The following is a 21129-nucleotide window of genomic DNA, read 5'->3' as shown; positions in this document are numbered from 1 at the left end:
AGATAATTAAATTGTTCGGTGTGTATCACCTGACTATATAATATGTACTAATAAATCGTATATTCTGAATGCTGTTGATGTACCAATTTATTTAGATGTGTGTATCGAATCACTGCTAGGTATGCATCAAATAAGCTTACAATATGTATCAGTAAGTCGACAAGTGTGTCTATACTGATTCCGGTCATGCAGTGTGTACCGATAAATCTGATGTTCTGAAAAATATGTATTAATTTGTTTCGAGATGTATATTTATTTTCTACATAGCTAATTTACTAAGTGCGTATCATCGAACCATGAATACCATATATCAGAAACTATGTATCGATTTACCTATATATGTGTATTGTCTTATTAAATAACTAATTTTTTTTAGTGTGTATTACTTGGCCATATTATATATATCATAATTTTTTTTTATTTTTTAATCATAGGACCAAGGAGCTGTCAGTAAAAAAAAAATCTATAATTTTTATTTTTTATAAAAAAAATAAATACTAAAAAAATAGTAAAATAAGATATTCATCTCATATTTGTTTTTTCTCGCCTGCCCGCCCGATATGATTTTTGTTCGCGCGGACAACGGGACCAATGCCGTTGAACATCATCCATCCTTTTCCCTTAACCTGTCCAAAAGGCGCCTCCCCTGTTCCCATTCTGAGCTGCTCCATCATCCCATCCCCACCCACATCGCTCTCTCTCTCTCTCTCTTCCCCTGCTTTCCTTTCCATCATCCTCCTAATCTTTCTTCTACCTTCACCCACTCCTCAGTCAATGCCCAGCCCCATGTGCTCTTGGCCTTTAAAATAAATCCAAGAGGAGGAAGAAGAAGAACAACAACAATAGAAAAAATTCTACGCCAATTCTCTTCTTACTGCGGCTAAGTAAAATTTTGTCAGCGGCTCATTCCATCCTGTGTTTTTGTTTCTGCCTTCTATGGGCCCTACTGGCCTCGTCTCTTCTTCCTCCTCTCCTCCCCTTTTAGGGAGATCACCACTCCTCGGGCGTCAGAGACTTGGCGAATCCCAGGGAGGCAAAAGGGGCCAATGGGGGGCTCCTCCATGTCCTTCTTGCAGTCCTCTCTCCTCTCCTCCACTGTTTCCACTGTTTCTTTATCCTTCTTCTTGTCATTGGCTTTGGTGCTGAATTATGGGGTGGCCGGTGGTTTGGCGGCCAGCCAGGAGAGTGACCGGATCACCTGGCTCCCCGGCCAGCCCCCAGTGGGATTCTCCCAGTACTCTGGCTATGTTACAGTGGATGCCAGGGCCGGCCGGGCGCTGTTCTATTGGTTCATCGAGGCGCCGCCGGCCGCCCAGCCTGCGCCACTCATCCTCTGGCTCAATGGCGGGCCGGGTTGCTCGTCAATAGCCTACGGTGCTTCGGAGGAGCTCGGCCCCTTCCACATCCACCCGGATGGAAAGACCCTCTTCCTGAATCCATATGCTTGGAACAGCGGTAAGTTTCTGAAAGCTGCGATTTTTATGCGGACGTGTGGTCTGAATTCATGTAAAAATCTCTCCTTTTTGAGTCTTTCTGATTCGATGGGGTGTCGGCAGCGGCGAATTTGCTCTTCTTGGAGTCCCCGGCTGGTGTGGGCTTCTCCTATTCCAACACCTCGTCAGATCTCTATACTGCTGGAGACCGGAGAACAGGTTTGTCTCTTACTTGAATCCTATATTCCTTCTTGTGTACATCGATAGAATGATTCTGAGGTCATTAGTTAAAGCTTTAACTTTTCTCTGTAGCTATGGATGCATACAATTTTCTCGTGAATTGGTTTGAGAGGTTCCCCCAGTACAAATATCGGGATTTCTACATCACTGGAGAAAGCTACGCAGGTGTTCTGTCACTGATAAACGCCTTGACCCAATCTTTTTTGATCCATTTAAAGCGATCCATTCTTGCTTGCTGACTCGATCTCTTTCTAATTTCCCTTCAGGGCACTACGTTCCTCAATTATCTCAAATAGTATACAGGAAGAACAAGGGCATTCGGAACCCCATCATTAATTTCAAGGGGTTCATGGTAAGCTTTGGAAACCTTGCACTAATTTCTCCACTTGCTTCTGGTGCTTCTTGCAGTAAGTTCTGACGATTTCATTATTTTGGATCATGGATGAAGGTTGGCAATGGTGTTACTGATGATTACCATGATTTTGTCGGCACTTTCGAGTATTGGTGGACTCATGGCCTGATATCTGATGACACTTATCGTGATCTGAGGGTCACCTGTGACCTTCAATCCTCACAACACCCTTCAGCGGGGTGTCTGAAGGTTCTTGAGGCCGCTGCTAACGAGCTGGGGAACATCGACCCGTACAGTATATACACAAGGGCTTGCAATGAGACTACTACTCTTAAGCGCAAATTAAGGGGTCATTATGTGAGCACTTTGGACCCCATTTTTTTTCTAACCTCAAGGAGAAAACAAAAATCAGTTTGGCTACTGAGTTTTATTGATCTTGTGATTACTTTGACACACACACACACACACACACACACGCACACAAAAAAAGAGTGAAAATGCTCAAGGCTGTGCCTTTGAAGTTTCAACATCTGCATATTAACATGAGATGGAAGCCAGTAGTAAACTCCTTGCAGAATAACTTTTGACTTCGGTCTGAGTCAATTGAAGTTGTTTAAGATGACGAAGATTTTATTTCAATTTAATTTTAGCCTGCATCTTATAATATGCTATTCAAACTCAGCCTTGGATGTCCAGAGCTTATGATCCCTGTACTGAAAATTATGCCGAAGTGTACTATAACCGCCCTGAGGTGCAGATGGCACTCCATGCCAATGTTACTGGTATACCTTATCCTTGGAATACATGCAGGTTTGTTATCTCTGTGGATATAATTGAATTTACCTTTTTCTTTTGGTACTTTATGAATTCAAGAAGCTTTCTTTGATAAGTTGTAGTTACACTTGATTTCTTGTTGACCCCATGGCAGCAATATTGTTGGGAATCACTGGGCAGATTCTCCTAGATCCATGCTTCCTATATACCGAGAACTTATTGCAGCTGGCCTAAGGATATGGGTGTTCAGGTACCTTTTGTTCTCATTCGTACATACATATACATGTATACACATACACATACATTCATTTGGAAATACATTCCTTAAGTTGGATAGATGGGTCAAGTCATGCCCCAGGATTTTTGAAGCAATCTACAGTTGTCCATATGAAATTTTGCTAAGGAGCCACCCTTAATAAGGCTTTTATGTAGGCTGGATGAGGAGGAACTGTTTCTGTGTTGTGTTAAATTTCATCCAAATTGAACTGCATTAGATTTTTGCTGAGGATGAGGCTAACAGATAATCTTCTGCTGTAGTGTTTGTTCCCTGTTAGATGAATCAAAGCTTGTGGAATCTGGTATTGATGTATTCTACCTAGAAAGAGTAACCCATGCGTTTGATTCAAATAGAATGGAACTTGTTGAGTAGTTGGAGACGTCAATGCTTCTATCTAATGTTTACAAGTTTTAATATTAATCTTCATGGCACTGGCACTGAAAGTACCTGTTCTAATGAAGCACAATGCACAAGAACTCAGTGCATTAAAAAAATAGATTTAGAGCTTGGATCAGTTAATATTTTTTCGGAACAAGAAGAAAATGAAGAAAAATATTTAAAAGAAAAAGGAATTTCAGAAAATATGCAAGTGACACATAAATATAATATGCAGGAAGTCTTTCAATGCCCAATTCCAGCTTTCTGCATATGAAAGTAAACTACAAGTAGTTCCACATTTTTTACTAAGGATTTATTGATAACAGCACTAAGGCATAAACAGAGACTAACAGTGTATAAACAAACAAGTTCAGGAATTAATATTATGAATAGTTGGAATAATGGATGCATGACTTACTAAACTTGAGGGTGCGAACCGGCCAAATTGGTAAAATCTCTTGTATTGATACAAACGACATGGATTTGATTCCGTCCTCACATTGCTATTTAGCGAAGCTTCCACTGATCCTAGTTCTTTTTTTCTTTCCAAAAGGAAAAAAAAAAATAAATTAGGCCAATATAAGAAAGATTTCATAAATTATTTTTCAAAATTTGGTCTACATTAAAAAAAAAAACTTTTTGATAAGATAGGCAGGGAACTTTTAAGTCTTAGTTGTTTTGCAAATATTAAAAAACATTTCAAGTACAACTACATAAGTTAATTTACTCCTCTTATACATGAACACTCAGTAAGATACGATTACATAATTCTTTTAGGAGATTGCGTATATAGATAATTAATGAGTATGCAAATACAACTTAAAATTGCAAATAACAAATTAAGCAACCAATAGCATGAAAATCTAGGGCAACTAAGATAACTAATAGCATGAAAATTCAAACAAATAGGAGATTATGGTTGCACGTGAGATGGTCCGTCCACAGTGAGAGAACGTTGAAGATTGTACCATAAATTTTTCATGTTCATTTGATTATTTTTACTTGTTGGCCGCTGCCATTTTGAGTCCTGTTTTTCCCTTGAATTGTAATTGCATCTGTTTGGCAGTGGAGACACTGATTCTGTAGTGCCCGTGACTGCAACAAGATATTCAATCGATGCTCTCAACCTTTCAACTGTCATCAGCTGGTATCCTTGGTATGACAATGGAAAGGTTAGTCTAACAATCTAATTTTCAGATATTTCCATGCTATTGTTTAAGCTACAGGCATTACCTTTTATCTCCTTCCTCTTTGCTGTGTACTAGGTTGGCGGATGGACTCAAGTTTACGAAGGCCTGACCTTCGTGACTGTCAGAGGAGCAGGCCATGAGGTTCCTCTCCATCGTCCTCGACAAGCTCTTGTACTGTTTAAACATTTCTTACAGAACAGGCCCATGCCAGCTGAAACCTAAGAACTCGCCGTCAATTGAAGCAGGAAGAGAGCAGGAGGTTCAAAGCAGCATGAACATTCATTTCCACCAAGTGCCCACCTTTGGTGCTTGGTGAATATTTATATCATCTTTTGTCAGCCTTCAATTTATTGGTTTCCATATAGTATTCTCCAGTGTATCTGTATTTTTAGCAGCCATTGATATAAGTATGTCCATCAGGGCTGGACAATAGCAAGTTAAAAAGGCCAGTGCAACTGTGCATATTTCTGTAGCTGGACAATAGCAAGTAAAAAGGAGGCTAATGCAACTGTGCATATTCTATACATGTATCAGCTAAGAATGAAGGTCTACTTGTATTTCAGTTGGTTATTGGAGTTCTCAGAATTTCCTCCTAAGTATGAATTATTTATTCTTTTTGTAGAGGATCTCATGATTTTGGATGACTAAAATCTTAGAAGTCATCAATTGGAATGTCATCGTATGTCTCTAACTATCATGCTGCACTAGACCAGATAAAATTCTGTTTCGTTTTGGAATCCATTATAAAGAATCGTGTTTATCAGCCTGAATTAAGTTTATCAGGTCCATGCACCATGGCTATGGAGAAGATTTTTTAAGACCATGATTCATTGCTGTAGAGAAGATTTTTAAGGCGACAGTTCATGATTCTATACCTTGCTCGTATTCACTGCATCACTCTACTAAACTTGTTAATATGAACTTGTTGAGGCTGCTGAGGAATGAGGAAGGTGGTTTTTACTGAAAACTAAAAAGACTTTGCTGTAATACTAACACCTGTTAGGGGGTAAAATTGAAAAAAAACAAAGACCTTCGTGCCTGGCCTTATCTGGTCCCACATGCGGCCGGCCGGCCGGACTAGTTTGTAAATTGTAAGTTCAGATAAGTGTTAATGCATTGTTATATAAAACCCTCTATAGATCATAAATATTATAGATAAGTTCTCTTGGTTTATGGAAACTTTGAACCAGCCACATCAAATGGCGTGCCTGGAATTAATTCAAACTTCAAAGTTGACATAATCATTATTATATAAAACCCTCCATAGAACCTAAATACTTCAGAATTTTTTTTTCTCGCAGATTTTGTAAAACAATACTTTATACTAAGTTGGAACTACAATCACTCATGGAGCATGTGCATCATAAATAAATCCTTTAAATAACTTAATGCTAGATATACAAGGTTGATATCCTGTAAAGAGTCCCTATGAAATCTTCATTTGTTATTAATTTTTGGCATGACCATGAATGTGAAATGATGAGCTGATGATAGGGTTTAGATCCACCCTGTCCTGAATGCACTTTGGAAATAATATTTCAGAAAAATTAGTTCCAGCCTCCTGACTAAAGACTTGAGTTGACTAAACCCACAAGCCAGGCAGTTCTTTTTGTAGAAACAGATCTGGAATGGTGGATCAAGAGAGGTGCGCAGTTAGAGATCTACTCTTCCTCCATAAAAAACCGAAGTGATGTGTATCATTTGCAAGCTGAAGCTTGCTTGTCCAAAGCTCTCAAAAGACAATAAGCAATAGCTAGTAGTTCATCTGTGCGAGTAGATGGGTCATGTCTCCTTCCTATAGAACCACTGAACCAGAGCTCGCGGTCCCCCGACGAGCCCGAGACGGTGCATTAGCACTGTTCCGGCCCCAATAATATCGAACCATTACGAGAAGAACGTTTCATGCCTGCAACTCAAATAATATCTACGACCAGTTTCAAACTAGAATTCAGCACGTAGTTGGTTAGTTCGCGACAGACATCCGAACCAGTAATCTTTCTTTTGAGCGCCGTCGGGAGCGTATCCTCCCTCCCTTCCTCCCACGCACTTGCTTCGCAGCCGCCACGGATGTCCATCCCATCCCATCCCACCCCCTTCGCTGGTAATTACTACTTCGCTTCTTGTTTCTCTAATGAAATCTTGAATCTCTTGTAACCTTTCAATGGTAACCTTTCAATGGTGGGCACACCAGACCATAGTGCACAGAGTTGCAGCCAGTGTAGGCTTGACAAGCTCAAGTATTCAGCATTCTGTTACAGCTGCATTCTTCCACCTCGCCTTGGAGTGCCATGCCCAGGTACAGTGCCTCTTCTTGAAGGACCTCCTAAGCTTTCATTTGCTTTCTCATAATGCATGCCTTGGATCTAAATTATCACACTCTTTCCTATTTCTACTTGTCAGCCATTTCATAGGCTTCAGAGTGTAACAAATCAGAACCTCACCCAAAAAGACTAATCGGAAAGTTTTTTTTGTGTTTCTTAGTTCTGTATAAGTACTCAAATTTGCCCACCGATGTAGGACTAAACTGATGGGTGCTCACATAGGAGTGAGGTCAAACTTTATATGGGACAACACCAAATCAATTTTGAGTGATCTTTGTAACGCTTATGGACTATCAAATGACCAACCAAATGCTGATTCTTGTAAATTCGATAAGTGTGACCCTTCCTTAGCTGAGGAGGAGGATCCCGAACCCGATGCTGGAGAGGAACTAATAAGATGTGAGACGAATAAAAATAGTCGTTTGGAATATTCTGATGACGATAACCCGCCATGAGATTAAAGAGAGGAAGCATCTGACGAGGACATGGATATTAATAGCACTGAACTGAAAGATGGTTCTGGCAAAGAGGAACCTATGGATGGAAAGCCGGGCACTTGATCCATCTAAGGCTCCTTTGCTGAGAATAAGAATTCTGAGACCATGACCATTTCCCATGAAAGTGCGAAGGGATGTTTGGGGGAAAATGCATCTGGAAAAGTCGGCTAACAGAGGCACCAGGCTCTCCATGCAAATTTCATCTTTAAATATCAAGGCACAAATCATCTGACAGTTCTGTTCACACGTGTCAGAGTTCATCTAAGAAAACAAAAGCAGAGTCTGAGTTCTCTGTTAGGGAGCAAATGAGGACTGATGGAACCAAAAGTGGTAGGAGTGGCCAACTTAGGAGCAAAGACAGAAGACGAGAAGGGTACTAGCCCCAATTCAAGTCACTAGACTGAACTAATTTTCATGCTGCATTTCTCATGCTCAATGACTTATTTTGATCTTCTGTTCTATCACATGTTAGGTGACGATTTCAATTCCAATGTTTTTGGAGAAGATGAAATAACAAATCAGGTTTGAACTTTTCTCTCTCACACTTTTTAAGGAGTTATAGCTCACACAAAGATGCAATGCTAGATGTAGCTTCTCCACCTAGCTGGTTAAATATCATCCTGCATGCCGATTTAGAAAAGGGAACTAGGCAGTATAGTTTACCAAGAACTTTGTACCACTCTGAATTTCTCATTCCATAGACTTGCTGGCGAGATGAAATCATTCTAAATGATTTATAGAATACATAATTCTTGTTCTGCAATGAAGCATCATGTGCATTTGACAAATGGTCCATTTAGAAGCATTTCTTGATAACTCCATTTTTACCCTTACCATCCTTTACTAATTAATAACATGTTATATTGTTGCTAGTCCCCTTATATTGGCTGGGTTTGCCAATTACTATGTTGCTTCGAAAGATAACATCTACCTCACTTTTACAGAGTGCTTAGCCATGGGACTTCAGATGGGACAAACCATGCAGAAGATTATAGCTGTAGCTGTGCCACTGATTATATTGTTTAGTGTGTATGGTTGTATCGTATGTGCGTGTGGAGTGTTTTGCAGTTTTAACCAAAAGTGTAAACTTGCAATTTGCATTTATGACATAGATTGATTGATTGGTGTGGATATGCTATTTTGTGTGGATATGGCTTTTTTTGCAAATACACTTGATATATCTGAATGCACCTGTTCTTAGTTTATGAACACGATCCTTCTAGAAAATCATGATTGCCTAAGGCTACGAGGATTTTGTCGATGTTCTGTAACTATTCAATGATGCACTATGATTCTAAATTTGCTTGTAGTTTTGGTACTCAAATTGAATTAGTAAGATGGTTTCCACTTTATTCTTGTTGATTTGTTGGACTTTGCTTAGTACTAGGTGCTTCGTGGTGAGCATTTTTATATCCTTACTTTTGAAATTTCAACTATATGCTAATAAGTTTGAAAAGAAGACTTATTCTTCACTTCATTCTATGTCCTTGTCAGTCATGTATTTAGGAAGGCCAGCTGAGCTGGTTGGCTCTCCAAAGAGGCTCTTACTCATTGAGTTACCTCTTGCTAAGGGAATGAACTTATAGCCACGTTTAAAATGAAGACTGTTAGTTCTGTTTTGTTTTATCACAATATCCATGAAACTACTTAGGCTTTGTCTTTGACAGCAGAAAGAAAAGGTTAAAGAAAGAGGTTTTCATTAAGCATTAATTTTGGAACTTAATAACTGCAAAAACATGTTGAGATGGCCTCTCTGATACCGTTCCTTCTATCTGAAATTATACTTCTGTTTTGAACCTTCTTTACAAGCTTGCCATTGCAAATTTGTTATCCTAGTCTTTTGAGGTAAGTTAACAGTTGATTTAGTTAAAAGGACATATGATTCTTCTCAGGAAAAAAAAAAAAAACAGAGTGGAACGGTCACTATTGAGAACTATTAGAGGAGCTGCTTAAGATTTTGGATTGATGTCCCTTGGGACAGGTATCTTTTCATTCCTCTGCCTTGAAAATCCAACCAGGAATGGAAACCAAACCCACCAGCCACTGGCCCCCTATGTTCATGTGTCTAGAGTTGATTACAAAGCCATAACCAATCTGCTTCTTATTGTCAGGTGAAAGCAGTACCCATTTCAGTCATGCATTCCTACCCAAGTATAAAAATATAATGTTTATCATTGTTATAATGCATTTCTAGAATCTTGTTGATGGTTGGAATAATTTAGATTTTATATGATCGTCACGAGTTATATGATGGCATAGGATCGCACTTATTAGAAGCTTTCCTATCATTTTGGTGCCACCTAAGCTTATTTAAGAGTGAATGGATGAAGCATATCTTAAAGATAAAGATGATGTAATTGTCTTCTTTTGCTATATCGTGTTTGACAAGCAGAATGTGTTGAGAATGGGACCTCCTAAAATGTGTAAGGCAACTTTATGCATATTATGTGGTATAGTACCTATAAGTGGTGATTATACTAAGAAATTAGCAAACAATTTCTTTTGTGAAAAGTGTATGGTAATCAGAAGGAAGCATACATAACAAACAAAAATAAGCTGCACCTTTGTTTTCATCCTTTTGTACTGTGATATTTATCCAAACGGAATAGCTTTTTGTTCATATAATTTTCCTTAAATATTGGAGCACATTTCCGAAGCTTATATGCCCTATGATCTATTTTTTTCTAGCTTAACACATTTGCTGATAGGGGTTATGGTCGGAGGAAAACAAAGAAAATGTGCCCTTACCAATACTTGCACAAGCAAGCATTATTTCCAAACCCTTTCATGGACAGTGAGTCTCCCGACTAAAAGTTTTCAATCATCTTAGTTTTTGTGACTTTGACATGTTGACTAATCCTGAGACTCGCCTGTTTTCTGCATGTATCAGATTGCAGCTGATAGTTGAAGAATTGACAGAAAGGCCATATATATTGATGGCGTACATGATTTATTTTTTAATTCATACATCTCCTTAATCTATTCTTCAGAAGTTTTTTTTTTCTTTATCTGAGAATGGTTCTGCTTTTAATCTCCTTAGGAGTATCAGAAGAAAAAAAAGGTCATATTTCAATATTCTGAAAAGAGATGAACATAAATATCCTGTTTTCCAGCCAAAAAACTTACATTTTATGAACCAGACTGTCAGTATTAAGGGCTATATATGGACTAATATGAGAAAAATATCAGTCATCGGAAAGATCAGGCAAGAACAAGGCAATGGTTAAAAAGAAAATAATAGAAAATTGATCTCTTTGGGGTAAAAAGAAAAGTGATCTTTCAACAAATCTTAAAAACTCTAAATCAATCACAACTCTCACAAACACGGTGATGGATGGATTAGGATAGAATTCATGTCATAATAAAAATCTACCAACTTGCCCGAGCAATCACATATTACAAGAAATTAAGATACGATAAATCATGAGAATTCAAATACAGAAATCAAAGCAGTTTGTATCATGGCATTACAAACCTGGCTGCATAATTGGAAAATTTGTATGCAACAATCCAACTCCGATGTGCTGAAAATTCCTGCAAAACACACAGTAACACAATATCACTTTTTAAAGATCCATACAAACAGTTCTGATTATTTCAGCAATGGTTGTTCTGTCCTGGAGGGATTGGTTATAAGGGCCAGATTCAGCAAGATTTAAGATTTGAAAAGAGCCTAATAGAAGCGAGCTACCTTACCAATCAAGGACAGTCTTCTGCGAAACTCCATGATCTTTGAGTTTGTGGAGGAAGATTTCATAACTTGTGAAAAGTCCAAGAAGCTTACAGTAGATTCTCTTGGTCCAAAAACAGTAGAAGTCCCTCCATACTAGTTGGCACGCTGTACTCGACACCCAGAATCGGGCCCTTATCCTATCAAGCACAGGTCACTTCATGTTCTGATTCTTTAGAACGCTTGACCCATCCTAAAGCAGTAAAGTGATCACAGTGTGGTTCATTCTTATCAAAAGCATGCTGCTGAAACTGTGATCTTATCCCTAAAAGCATCATTATATGCACTAAACAATGATAAGAATCTCCACTAAGAATCCATAAAGTGAAAGGCGTAGAGCAACCTCCCTCCATTCTTTCTTAACATCCAAGTAAGAAAAGATCTGCCCACAGGGCACTCGAAAATTTAAAATCCTGTTCAGAATGCTCTGGACCAGGAAAAGGGAAGCATCATTACAACACCCTACAAAACTAGGAAAGGTGGCCCCTTTTTTTTGAAAAAAAAGAAAAACCGAAACCACATTACCAAGGCAGTCCAATCTCCAAGCTCAAAACAATATAAAGAAAGAAAAAAGAAGTGGAAAGTAATCCCCACTCCCAGACCCAGCAGTCCAAGAAAGAAAGCAAGCAAAGAAGCAAGAACAATACCAACCAGTCTGAGAGAGAGAGAGAGAAGAAAAAGAGGAGTTGAGATGGCTGTGTACCGATTCAGCAACACGGTGATCGGATACTTGAATCTTTTGACGCTACTGGCGTCGATTCCGATCATCGGAGGGGGGCTGTGGCTGGCGCGGAGCTCGGCGACGTGCGAGTCGTCGCTGCAGACGCCGCTGCTGGTGCTGGGTTTCGTGGTGCTGCTAGTGTCGCTGGCGGGGTTCGTGGGGGCGTGCTTCAACGTGGCGTGGGCGCTGTGGCTCTACCTCCTGGTGATGCTCGTCCTCATCGCCGCGCTGCTAGGGCTGACGGTGTTCGGGTTCGCCGTCACCGGCGGCGGCGGCGGGGTACAGGTGCCTGGCCGGGGGTACAGGGAATACCACATGGAGGACTACTCCGGGTGGCTTCGGCGGCGGATCACGGAGGACCGGTACTGGACGGCGGCGCGGGCCTGCGTCGTGGGCTCCAAGGCCTGCGCCAAGATTGCGCTCTGGACTCCCTTGGACTACCTCCAGAAGGACCTCACGCCGATCCAGGTAACCAATTCCTACGATCAGCTTTCACAACCGTCCGATCTGTTATTACTCCTGCACGTAGGACTCGGAAAGATGATCAAGATCTCGGCCTTTCTCTATTGAGATGATGCATAATTATTATTAGTCCTATTTTTTATCAATCGCTTGGTGGTTTCAATATTATCTTTTGAGACCATCTAATTTCAGCATCTGACCTAAGTTGCCAGAGATCTCTGCTCTTCTTCTTGTTTTTTTTTTTTTTTAGTGATTCTAGATGCCGAGCGATAGTAGTTACATGAAGCTAGAGTTACAAGGATCCATAATAATATAATTCTGATTATTTTGCCAATTAATTGTGCAGCTGTTTGGCAGTTCTGGGAGCTGCTATTGAAATCTTGAGCTGCATGGTAAACTTAGGTGTCGTTAGGATAGCAACATCTTTTTGCTACTCATCACATCTTGGGTTTCTGATGAAGTCCAATTGTGAACATCTCTCTCTCTCTCTCTCTCTCTCTCTCTCCAAATTAGACACATTTTAATCTCACTCTTATGAATTATGAAGGCAGATGTCAGTGATCCATCTATTTTAAGAGTTAGCTGCAGCTTTGCTTTGTTCTCAAAAATTGATACGAACAGAGGAAAGTAAAGAAAATTATAAGCTTCCTTGCGTTACTTTCGAGGTGGCTAGGATTATCATTTTTGTTTATTTCTTGCGCAATTTGTGTTACTGTTGACTTAGCCATGATTGAGCTAATGCAAATTATATCTTGTGAGCATTCGTACGGACGTGTGTTTAATCCTACATTAGTTATTTGTTGAAAAAAATTTGGATACTTATACAGAACTAAAAAACTCCAAAAATACCTCTAAGCTAGTTTTTTTTGGGTGAATTTCGAAATTGTTACAAATGGTATCAGAGTGAACTTGACCCGTAACCTATGTGGATTAGAGGACATTGCAACACAGGCCGATCACGAGCCACTCGTGGTGCTTGTGATTAGATTTGAATGAATTTAAATCTTTAGCCTGACAAGAAAGTTAGGACTTGAAAGAACAGAGAGAGACATGCACTCCAATTTAGAGAGAGAGAGAGAGAGTTTATGAAGAAGAGAGCTCCATATGCAGAGTATACAATCTTTTATCTTGTTCTATGTTGCATTGGTTGCATGCAGTCCGGGTGCTGCAAGCCACCGACGTCGTGCACGTACAGCGCGGGGACGGCGATGGCGGCACAGGACGAGGACTGCTACCGGTGGAACAACGCGGCGAGCGTGCTGTGCTACGGCTGTGACTCGTGCAAGGCCGGCGTGCTGGAGCAGGTCCGGCGGGACTGGCACAAGCTTTCCGTCCTCAACGTCGTCGTCCTCGTCTTCCTCATTGCCATCTACTCCATTGGCTGCTGCGCCTTCCGCAACGCCCGCCGGGCCGAATCCGAGCACCCCTACGGCGAGAACCGCATGTCCAAAATCCGACCCCGCTGGGACTACTACTGGTGCTCCAATATCATCATTCCCCTCCCTTCCTTCTTGCTCTCCATATCAACTCGAACTCTTCCTATATATTTGCTTGCTCACATTGGAATCAATTCAAATTTTACTGGATAATAGTACTTGATATACCAAAGCTAGAATGAGGGACCTCAATGGTTCTTTCCTTGCAGGTGGAGGTGGTGGCGTGACAGAAGGGAACAGCTCTATTAGCTCCCTGCTTCGCGTCTCTGCTCTGTGTCATGACAGATGGTATCATGAAGGCTGTGCTGGGTTTCTTTAAGCTGTAGATTTTGGTTGTGTATAGAGTGGTAGTGCTAGGAGACGGATGAAGCTCCATTGGGATGCATGCTGAGGAGGATTTTGGAAGGGAATGATTTGTTTGTCCAGGTCTCTGCTGCGAAATGATGGTCATTGGCTGCATCGCTCATTAACATGGCATCTACATCAGATGGAGATGGTTGAGAGCAGGCATCGTCCCAAGTTGTGGAGAATGCATGCTGAGAATAGATTCCATATTGACAAAAGAATGGATGCTTGCTCCAATGTTGAGAACAAAATGGGCACAATTCTAGTTGGAGACCACGGATGATGTACAAATGCAGTTGTGTATGAGCTTTTTTTTTATGAAATTCCATTATCTTTTATACCCATCGCCATGTCAATAAGCTGATAATATCCTTCCATTCGGTGAAGCTGCGATCAGATGATGCTTTTCATCTCTTTCGCCATCTTAATATCTGTATTATTACACGAGATAAAAACTGCATTACACAATTCTAGTTGGAGACCACGGATGATGTACAAATGCAGTTGTGTATGAGCTTTTTTTTTATGAAATTCCATTATCTTTTATACCCATCGCCATGTCAATAAGCTGATAATATCCTTCCATTCGGTGAAGCTGCGATCAGATGATGCTTTTCATCTCTTTCGCCATCTTAATATCTGTATTATTACACGAGATAAAAACTGCATTAACCAACGTTTGCCATTACATCAACTCCTAGAGCTTATCAAAGAATTGCTGCCCATTTTTACCAAAAAAAAAAAAAAAAGAATTGCTGCCCATTCCTCTTTAAGTATCAATTTAAAAAAAAAAATCAAGAAAGACCCTGCTATCTTCAAACCATGTTACTCTATAATCCCTTGGTGAGATTACTACAGTCTTCACCGAGGAATGTAGTACAGTTCTCCCGCTGTGTGATAACTAAAGAACTGCAAAATTTCTCTCTCAAACATCCAAATGCCAACATTGTGAAATTACACAAGGAAACATTAGGTTTGCATTTAGCACTCAGACAAACAAAGAGCTCCTTCTCTTGCTGCCCTCATTCTTGGAAATGGGAAAAATGCATCTAAATCGGAGCATCAAAATCAACACTTGCCATGGCAGCTCGCCCGCCCGCGACTTCTGAGAATACTGCAAAACCTTCATCATTCAACAGAAATACCCATCTGAAGAGGACCTCTCTAGTTAAGGTCAGGCTCCAAAGGCTGCAAAAATATTCTCTCAGTAATAGAATACAAATACCAAAACCACTGCAGGTAATCACCAAAAAAAAGGGCAGATCCAACCAAAAATGGATGCAAATGGCAAAAGATAACAGCACAGATAGGCATCTGGGCTTCCAGTTCATGGGCTTCCCATATATTATGATAATATAGCAACTTACAAAAAAGAGGATATAATTTGATCTAGAAAATGCATAAGTTAGCAACTATACTAGAGTGCAGAAGTGGTTCTCTCACATATAAGCAAGCGGCACAATTTTAAAGAAGCCTGCATTGCAGGTTTTCAGGTGTCACGACTGCACAGAGACTGGATCAGGACATCATCAATCAGTGAAAGCATTCTTATGATCTAAATGCATGATGGCATCCAAACCAGTTCATTAAGAACCCTGAATGTAGGGATAAAAAAGTAACAGCGCGCATGTGCATGTCATGTGAAACATAGAGAGACATATCCAAATTGTGATGCACAAATTATAAATAGTATCTTCAATGCAAGCCAGCTGAACATAGCCCAGTGGTGCTACACCATTTAATATGTATGGTCGTACCGAGTTGTTATCCAGCCATTGCTGCCTTCTTTGCTTCTTCAAGCTGCTGCAATTCTAACAACCTTTGAGCCCAAGCTTTTTCCCTTGCCACTGCAGCCATCTTCCTCTCAATCCTCTTCATGTCCCTCTTCTTCCTAGCCTCTGCCCACTGAGCTTTGCGTTTCTTTTTCTCAGACTGTTCATACACAAATACCAAAAAGCAATCGAATTAGCTAAGAGATTAGATGAAATGGTGTTCATCATCCTCATTACACTAGCAGATAAGAATTTAAACATGAATGATTTATCTAATAGTATACTTTCAAAAGCCAAGGAGATGCAGGAATCACAGTTGACATATGCAATCACTCTTTCAATAGCTACTCATAGAAAGCTGAGTATGACTTTAAACTTGGGCTTTATATCAACAGAATGCAACATTTTATTCAACAAGAAAACAGTTTCTAATTAGTCGGCAAATCTCAGGCTATCAAATACTGTAACCCATTTGTAGCTGCACCTAAGGGCATCGGATGAAGAGTCCACTCCATTCCCCATAAAGCACATTGGATGAGTTAGCGACTAACAAGATCAAATATAGAAGCATATTTAATGTCATATGGCCCAAACAGACCATCTCATTTGGACAAAAACTTCAATTACATGCCACCTGAGAAGTCCAATCACACACCAATTTTACTGAGGAGAATATTCCTCTGGGTTTAGAAATAACACATCCAAAGAAATATTACCAAAAAATCAAAATAAAAATGTATGCAAACGTTTTCATTATTTCCACCTTCTATACTCTCTTATAGTTTATCTTCTTAATTGTTATAAAATATGCTTCCTTGCTTTCCTCAGTCATATAGAGACTGCTTGCTAGTTTAGGAAAGTATATGTGCTCTGGTTGGAGAGTTCTTCATTGTCACAGATGCCTAAATTTTGCTGACACATATTCCAATGACTATGATATATCCAAGAATGACTTAGTGAACTGATCTAAGTCATCATCAAAATGGGAACAAAAAAATGATGTATACAAAGCAATAAGTTTCTTTCAAAAAATTCTCCTAAAATTTCGCAGATATGAGAAAAATCGACCTGGCACATTCAATTTGTGCTATGTTATAATATATGGATTATTTACCAAGTCCACCGGCCAACCTTAGAACACACTTAAAAACATAGTTATAATAATTATATCTTATAAAAAATTAAGAATATGAACAATATAAGGATTTAATTGTTAAAGGTATCTGTAACAAAGTTAACAAAATATGGATATACCATATTTTGTAAGAAAATAAAATATTAGCAATCTTCAATAACCTGATACTTTGAATAAAACAAAAGTATAAATAAGATCATCATGATTTTACAAGATAGATTCAGAAGAGACGTCATCATGTGCATGTCGGCATTCAAAACTCAACAGGATATGCAACTATGAAAGGATATGCATTCAAAACGAGACCACAATGCATAAAATGAACAAAGCCTGGCAGATGGAACATCAACCAGATACAAGAACTGCCGAGACGGTTTAAAGCAGAAATTTGTTTAGCAGCAATTGCATGTGTTCGAAAGCATAACTAATTTTAATCCTAATGGAAAATGATAATCGATGGCATTGTGGTAGACAAGGTGATGATATAATCAACAATAATCAATCAATAATGGAATATAAATAAATACTACTCCCTGTCACAAAAGAATAAAATCCACAAAATGAAATTATTTGGAAATGTACCAATATAAATGCCTTCATTTGCTTGATGCGCTTCTTTCGCTTCCTTCCCTGAACACTTCCTTCATTGGGTCGACTTCTAGGTATTGGTTCTCCAGGAACATACTGAACCCAAGCATAAGGGCCTGCAATTTTCATCCCAGCGTTAGTATATATATGCAGAAACAGAAAATAAACAAATTTTTAGAGTCTAAAAGGATAGCATGTAACATATGGTAATAAAACCAGTTATAAGAGTTATGATTTAGTGGAAACCAGTGATGACTAAAAACGTGAATGCAAATTATAGAAATTTCCCAATGATGATAATAGGGAAAAGGAAGACTTTCCCACATTCAGAAAAGACTTTTACCAGGCTAGACCTGAAAAATAACCTCCGTTCCCAGTTCAAGTAATTGTAACCATATGCCTAACCAGCCCTTGAAAGAAACACAACAAGAGACTTCTGGAACATGTAATTAAATTATTGATAATATGCAGGTACGTGAGATATGCTGAAGGTATTGATTCTTCTAAACTCAAGAAGAAAAAAAAGAGGAAGGAGTGTGAGACTTAAATCTATGAACCTAGAATAATGATAAAAAAGAAGTACTTTGTCCCTCAGGACAACTGGTATCAAGCATACCAATGATTTAACCCAGATGTCATCATACCAGATGCTCTGTAGAGCACAAAGCACCTCAAGATAAAGAAAAAAACGATAGCTCGCTTTCAGAGTGCCTCAAACAACGACGAACAAAGTTGTGGTAAGTATCAGCATTTTCAGGATATACATAAGGAGGTAATCAGATGATAACAACAATAATAATAAATAATAAATAACCGTATCCCAGCTATCTGAACTCTTTCATCTTTCATTATATTTTCAGGTTGAACCTCTGCAAATGAGTGCCTTCTGGTGCTTGTAAATTAAATTACGTTGTCAAAAGAAGACTAGAGATCAAAACAAAATTGTCAGAGTGTCGACCACATCGAACTGTATGATTTGGAACCGCCATATCTAGAATAGGCTTCAAATATTTTTAGTCTCATATTTTTCTGATACTACAAAAAACAAAACAAGTAGCATGGTTTGGTGATCAAGCAGCATCAAATTAAAGAAACCAGTCATCATACGAATCATGGTCACCAAATGCAGTTTCTTCCTATATAAACATCCAATGAATTTTTTTTTGTATTCAGTTTCCGTCAAACCTGACTCCATCCAACTGTCAAAAAAAAATTCAAAATTATTAAATTTTACAAAACAAAATAATATGCCTCAAATATGCTTCTTAAGATTATGCAGACATTAGATCCAGACTCATGGGAAAAAGGTAAAAGAACAACTTATATTTAAAAAGTATGATATCTGGATTAGTTAAGAACATTCATCCTCCCACATTTGCGACGGCCTACCAACAAACTCTGACATGGTATCAGCCTATTAACAAACTTGGCTACCAACTTACATTAAGCAAAAGATCATGGTCCTGGCAAAGAAGGCTAAGGCACAGATTAAGACAGAAGGAAATTAAACAGGTGAGAGGATTTAAATCCAGACCTGGAGGTCTGAGGCTGCTTCGTTTCCGTCGAGGCTTGGTTCCCGGCCTTCTCTTCGGGGACCGATTATCAGTCAAGCTGCTAAAGACTGCACCTGCTGTAGAAGTCGAAAAGAATCTTTCCAAAGACAAGCCCCGGTGCACATCAGAGAAAAATGTTGGGCGAGCTCCACTGGCACGAGCAACAGGGAAAGGCGAAAGCCGCAGAAAACATCGAACTGACAAGGGGCGAATGCTGTTCCGCAAAACTCCGGCTAGAGCCATCTTTCTTTCTTTCTTTCAGCTATTTATACAGTGCGGACCGAACTTCGGCTGGCTTTAGGTTTACCAAAACAGCAGCAGGAAATCTGACACGGAAACATTTGTCACATCTATAACAAAAACGCAAGCAATAAGGCATTGAAACAATAGAGAACAGATTGCTGAGAACGGATTAGATATCCAAATTTAGATTATCGGAATGAACTCTCAAAAATATAAAGCACACATTGCAAAGATTACTTCGCATATCGATGGCAAATTAAATCAAAGGAGCCAACGGTGTTGTACGGGAATTTTCCTATGCGGACCAAGAAGTAACGTTATAAGGATGTTCAGGATAATCAAATACCATACCCAAGAATGAAACTAAATCATGAATTTAATAGACTTACACAGACGTGGGGGAAGAGAGAGAGAGAGAGGTAAGTTTTGGCCGCTCGCCGGAGCCGGGGAAGAAAGAAGGCAAGGACGAGAGAGTGGAAATGTTCGTCGTAGCTGATAGCGCTCGATGAACAATATGAGACTTTGTCTCGAAACCTAGGGTTAGGGTTGGGTTCTTCCTCACCTTTTTTTTTTAGCTAGCTACCAGCTACAGCCTCATAAGGGCTCAGCACATCAGTTCCGCAGGACAAAATCCGGGCCTCGAAAGGCCTATACGGGCAGATAAGTTTTACTCAATATCCTCCCCATCCATGGGAAAATCCCACCAACATGACAGCCCCTTTTATATATTGTGTGAGTACGTCATACCAGCACCATCTAAATACCAACAGATCAGATGATGACTCCACCAAGCAAATCAAACGGAAGGCATCCGGACTCTGCATTTAATAAACGCCCAAGCGTTTCGAACCTGAGCCACTCCGGTGAAATTTTAGCTCGTTATTTTCTTTAACCAGCCAACAGAGCAACCAAAACCCACGTCTCGCAGTTAAGTCAAATAGCCCGACCCATGCAGACTTATCTATGAACATCATTAAAAAATATGCATGCCAGAAAAATAAAATAAAATAAAATGCTGTTAATCCAAATAATTTATCAAGGTGAACTTTGAAAGAAAAATATGCGACAATTGATCTTATATCACCAACAAATATTACACATATCCTCTGCAACAAGCATCTGCAACAAGCATGCGCATAACTCCGCATCACAAAAACCTACCAGAATAAGTTAATAGAAAGGATAAAAAATAAAAATAAAAATAGATCAGATAATATCCGTTTGAAACCGTTTTCATATCCAAATCTATCCGAACATGAAAAAAAATTTAAGCATCTGTATTTGTCAAAAAAAAAATATATATATATGAATATGAATAAACAACTATCCAATTCATATCTGATTCTATTTATAATTTTATTTAATTTTATATAATACTCATAAATTTTTTTAAAAAAAATAAACAACCATATCATCCACTTAATAATATTTTTAATTTTATAATTATAAAATTTAATTATTCAATTTATATTCAAGTTTGTATCCATATTTGGCATCCAATTTATATCTCTATTTATTTAAATTAAATATAAATACAAAATTTTACATCCAACCAACACCCGAATCCATATATGTACTCATCAAATAAAATAAATATTAATATAAATATACTAATATCTGAACTGCATTTAATCTAATTTCAACCCTAATAAAAAGCCAATCACATGATTTCATGCCTTCCT

The 21129-nt window shown here is 39.0% G+C and overlaps 3 protein-coding genes and 1 long non-coding RNA gene across 7 annotated transcripts; 2 read left to right on the top strand and 2 right to left on the bottom strand.

The window, feature by feature from the left end:
* Positions 1 to 688: 688 nt before the first annotated feature.
* LOC103706670 (serine carboxypeptidase II-1-like) lies at positions 689 to 5213 on the top strand. The gene is made up of 9 exons (XM_039133032.1): positions 689 to 1455; positions 1557 to 1652; positions 1746 to 1838; positions 1940 to 2025; positions 2122 to 2382; positions 2708 to 2835; positions 2954 to 3049; positions 4521 to 4626; positions 4720 to 5213. Exons 1-9 carry the CDS (start codon positions 1047 to 1049, stop codon positions 4864 to 4866), a joined length of 1422 nt encoding a protein of 473 aa, XP_038988960.1. The 5' UTR covers positions 689 to 1046; the 3' UTR covers positions 4867 to 5213.
* LOC108511299 lies at positions 3057 to 12024 on the bottom strand. 2 transcript variants are annotated; one of them, XR_001879427.3, is made up of 4 exons: positions 11896 to 12024; positions 11159 to 11385; positions 10938 to 10996; positions 3057 to 3996 (listed from the first exon to the last, which is right to left on the bottom strand). It is a non-coding gene; the product is annotated as an uncharacterized LOC108511299 (long non-coding RNA). The 2 variants fall into 2 exon arrangements; XR_005514568.1 differs by lacking the exon at positions 3057 to 3996 and having other exon boundaries at positions 5255 to 10996.
* On the top strand, positions 11384 to 14500 carry LOC103706672 (tetraspanin-6-like). 2 transcript variants are annotated; one of them, XM_008790863.4, is made up of 3 exons: positions 11385 to 12381; positions 13533 to 13852; positions 14021 to 14500. In XM_008790863.4, exons 1-3 carry the CDS (start codon positions 11884 to 11886, stop codon positions 14058 to 14060), a joined length of 858 nt encoding a protein of 285 aa, XP_008789085.2. In that variant the 5' UTR covers positions 11385 to 11883; the 3' UTR covers positions 14061 to 14500. The 2 variants fall into 2 exon arrangements, with proteins under 2 accessions (XP_008789084.2, XP_008789085.2); XM_008790862.4 differs by having other exon boundaries at positions 11384 to 12381; positions 13533 to 14193.
* Positions 14501 to 14902: 402 nt separating this feature from the next.
* On the bottom strand, positions 14903 to 20070 carry LOC103706671. Of its 2 annotated transcripts, none has more exons than XM_008790861.3 (5): positions 19837 to 20070; positions 19186 to 19530; positions 17646 to 17767; positions 15914 to 16088; positions 14903 to 15344 (listed from the first exon to the last, which is right to left on the bottom strand). In XM_008790861.3, exons 2-4 carry the CDS (start codon positions 19445 to 19447, stop codon positions 15921 to 15923), a joined length of 552 nt encoding a protein of 183 aa, XP_008789083.2. In that variant the 5' UTR covers positions 19448 to 19530; positions 19837 to 20070; the 3' UTR covers positions 14903 to 15344; positions 15914 to 15920. The 2 variants fall into 2 exon arrangements, with proteins under 2 accessions (XP_008789083.2, XP_008789082.2); XM_008790860.3 differs by having other exon boundaries at positions 19186 to 19554; positions 19837 to 20069.
* Positions 20071 to 21129: the final 1059 nt, after the last annotated feature.

This window comes from Phoenix dactylifera, chromosome 13, assembly GCF_009389715.1.
Source record: "Phoenix dactylifera cultivar Barhee BC4 chromosome 13, palm_55x_up_171113_PBpolish2nd_filt_p, whole genome shotgun sequence".
In the NCBI taxonomy this organism is placed as follows: Eukaryota; Viridiplantae; Streptophyta; class Magnoliopsida; order Arecales; family Arecaceae; genus Phoenix; species Phoenix dactylifera.
The sequence above is the reverse complement of the archived record's forward strand: the minus strand, read 5'-3'. Positions and strand labels throughout refer to the sequence as shown.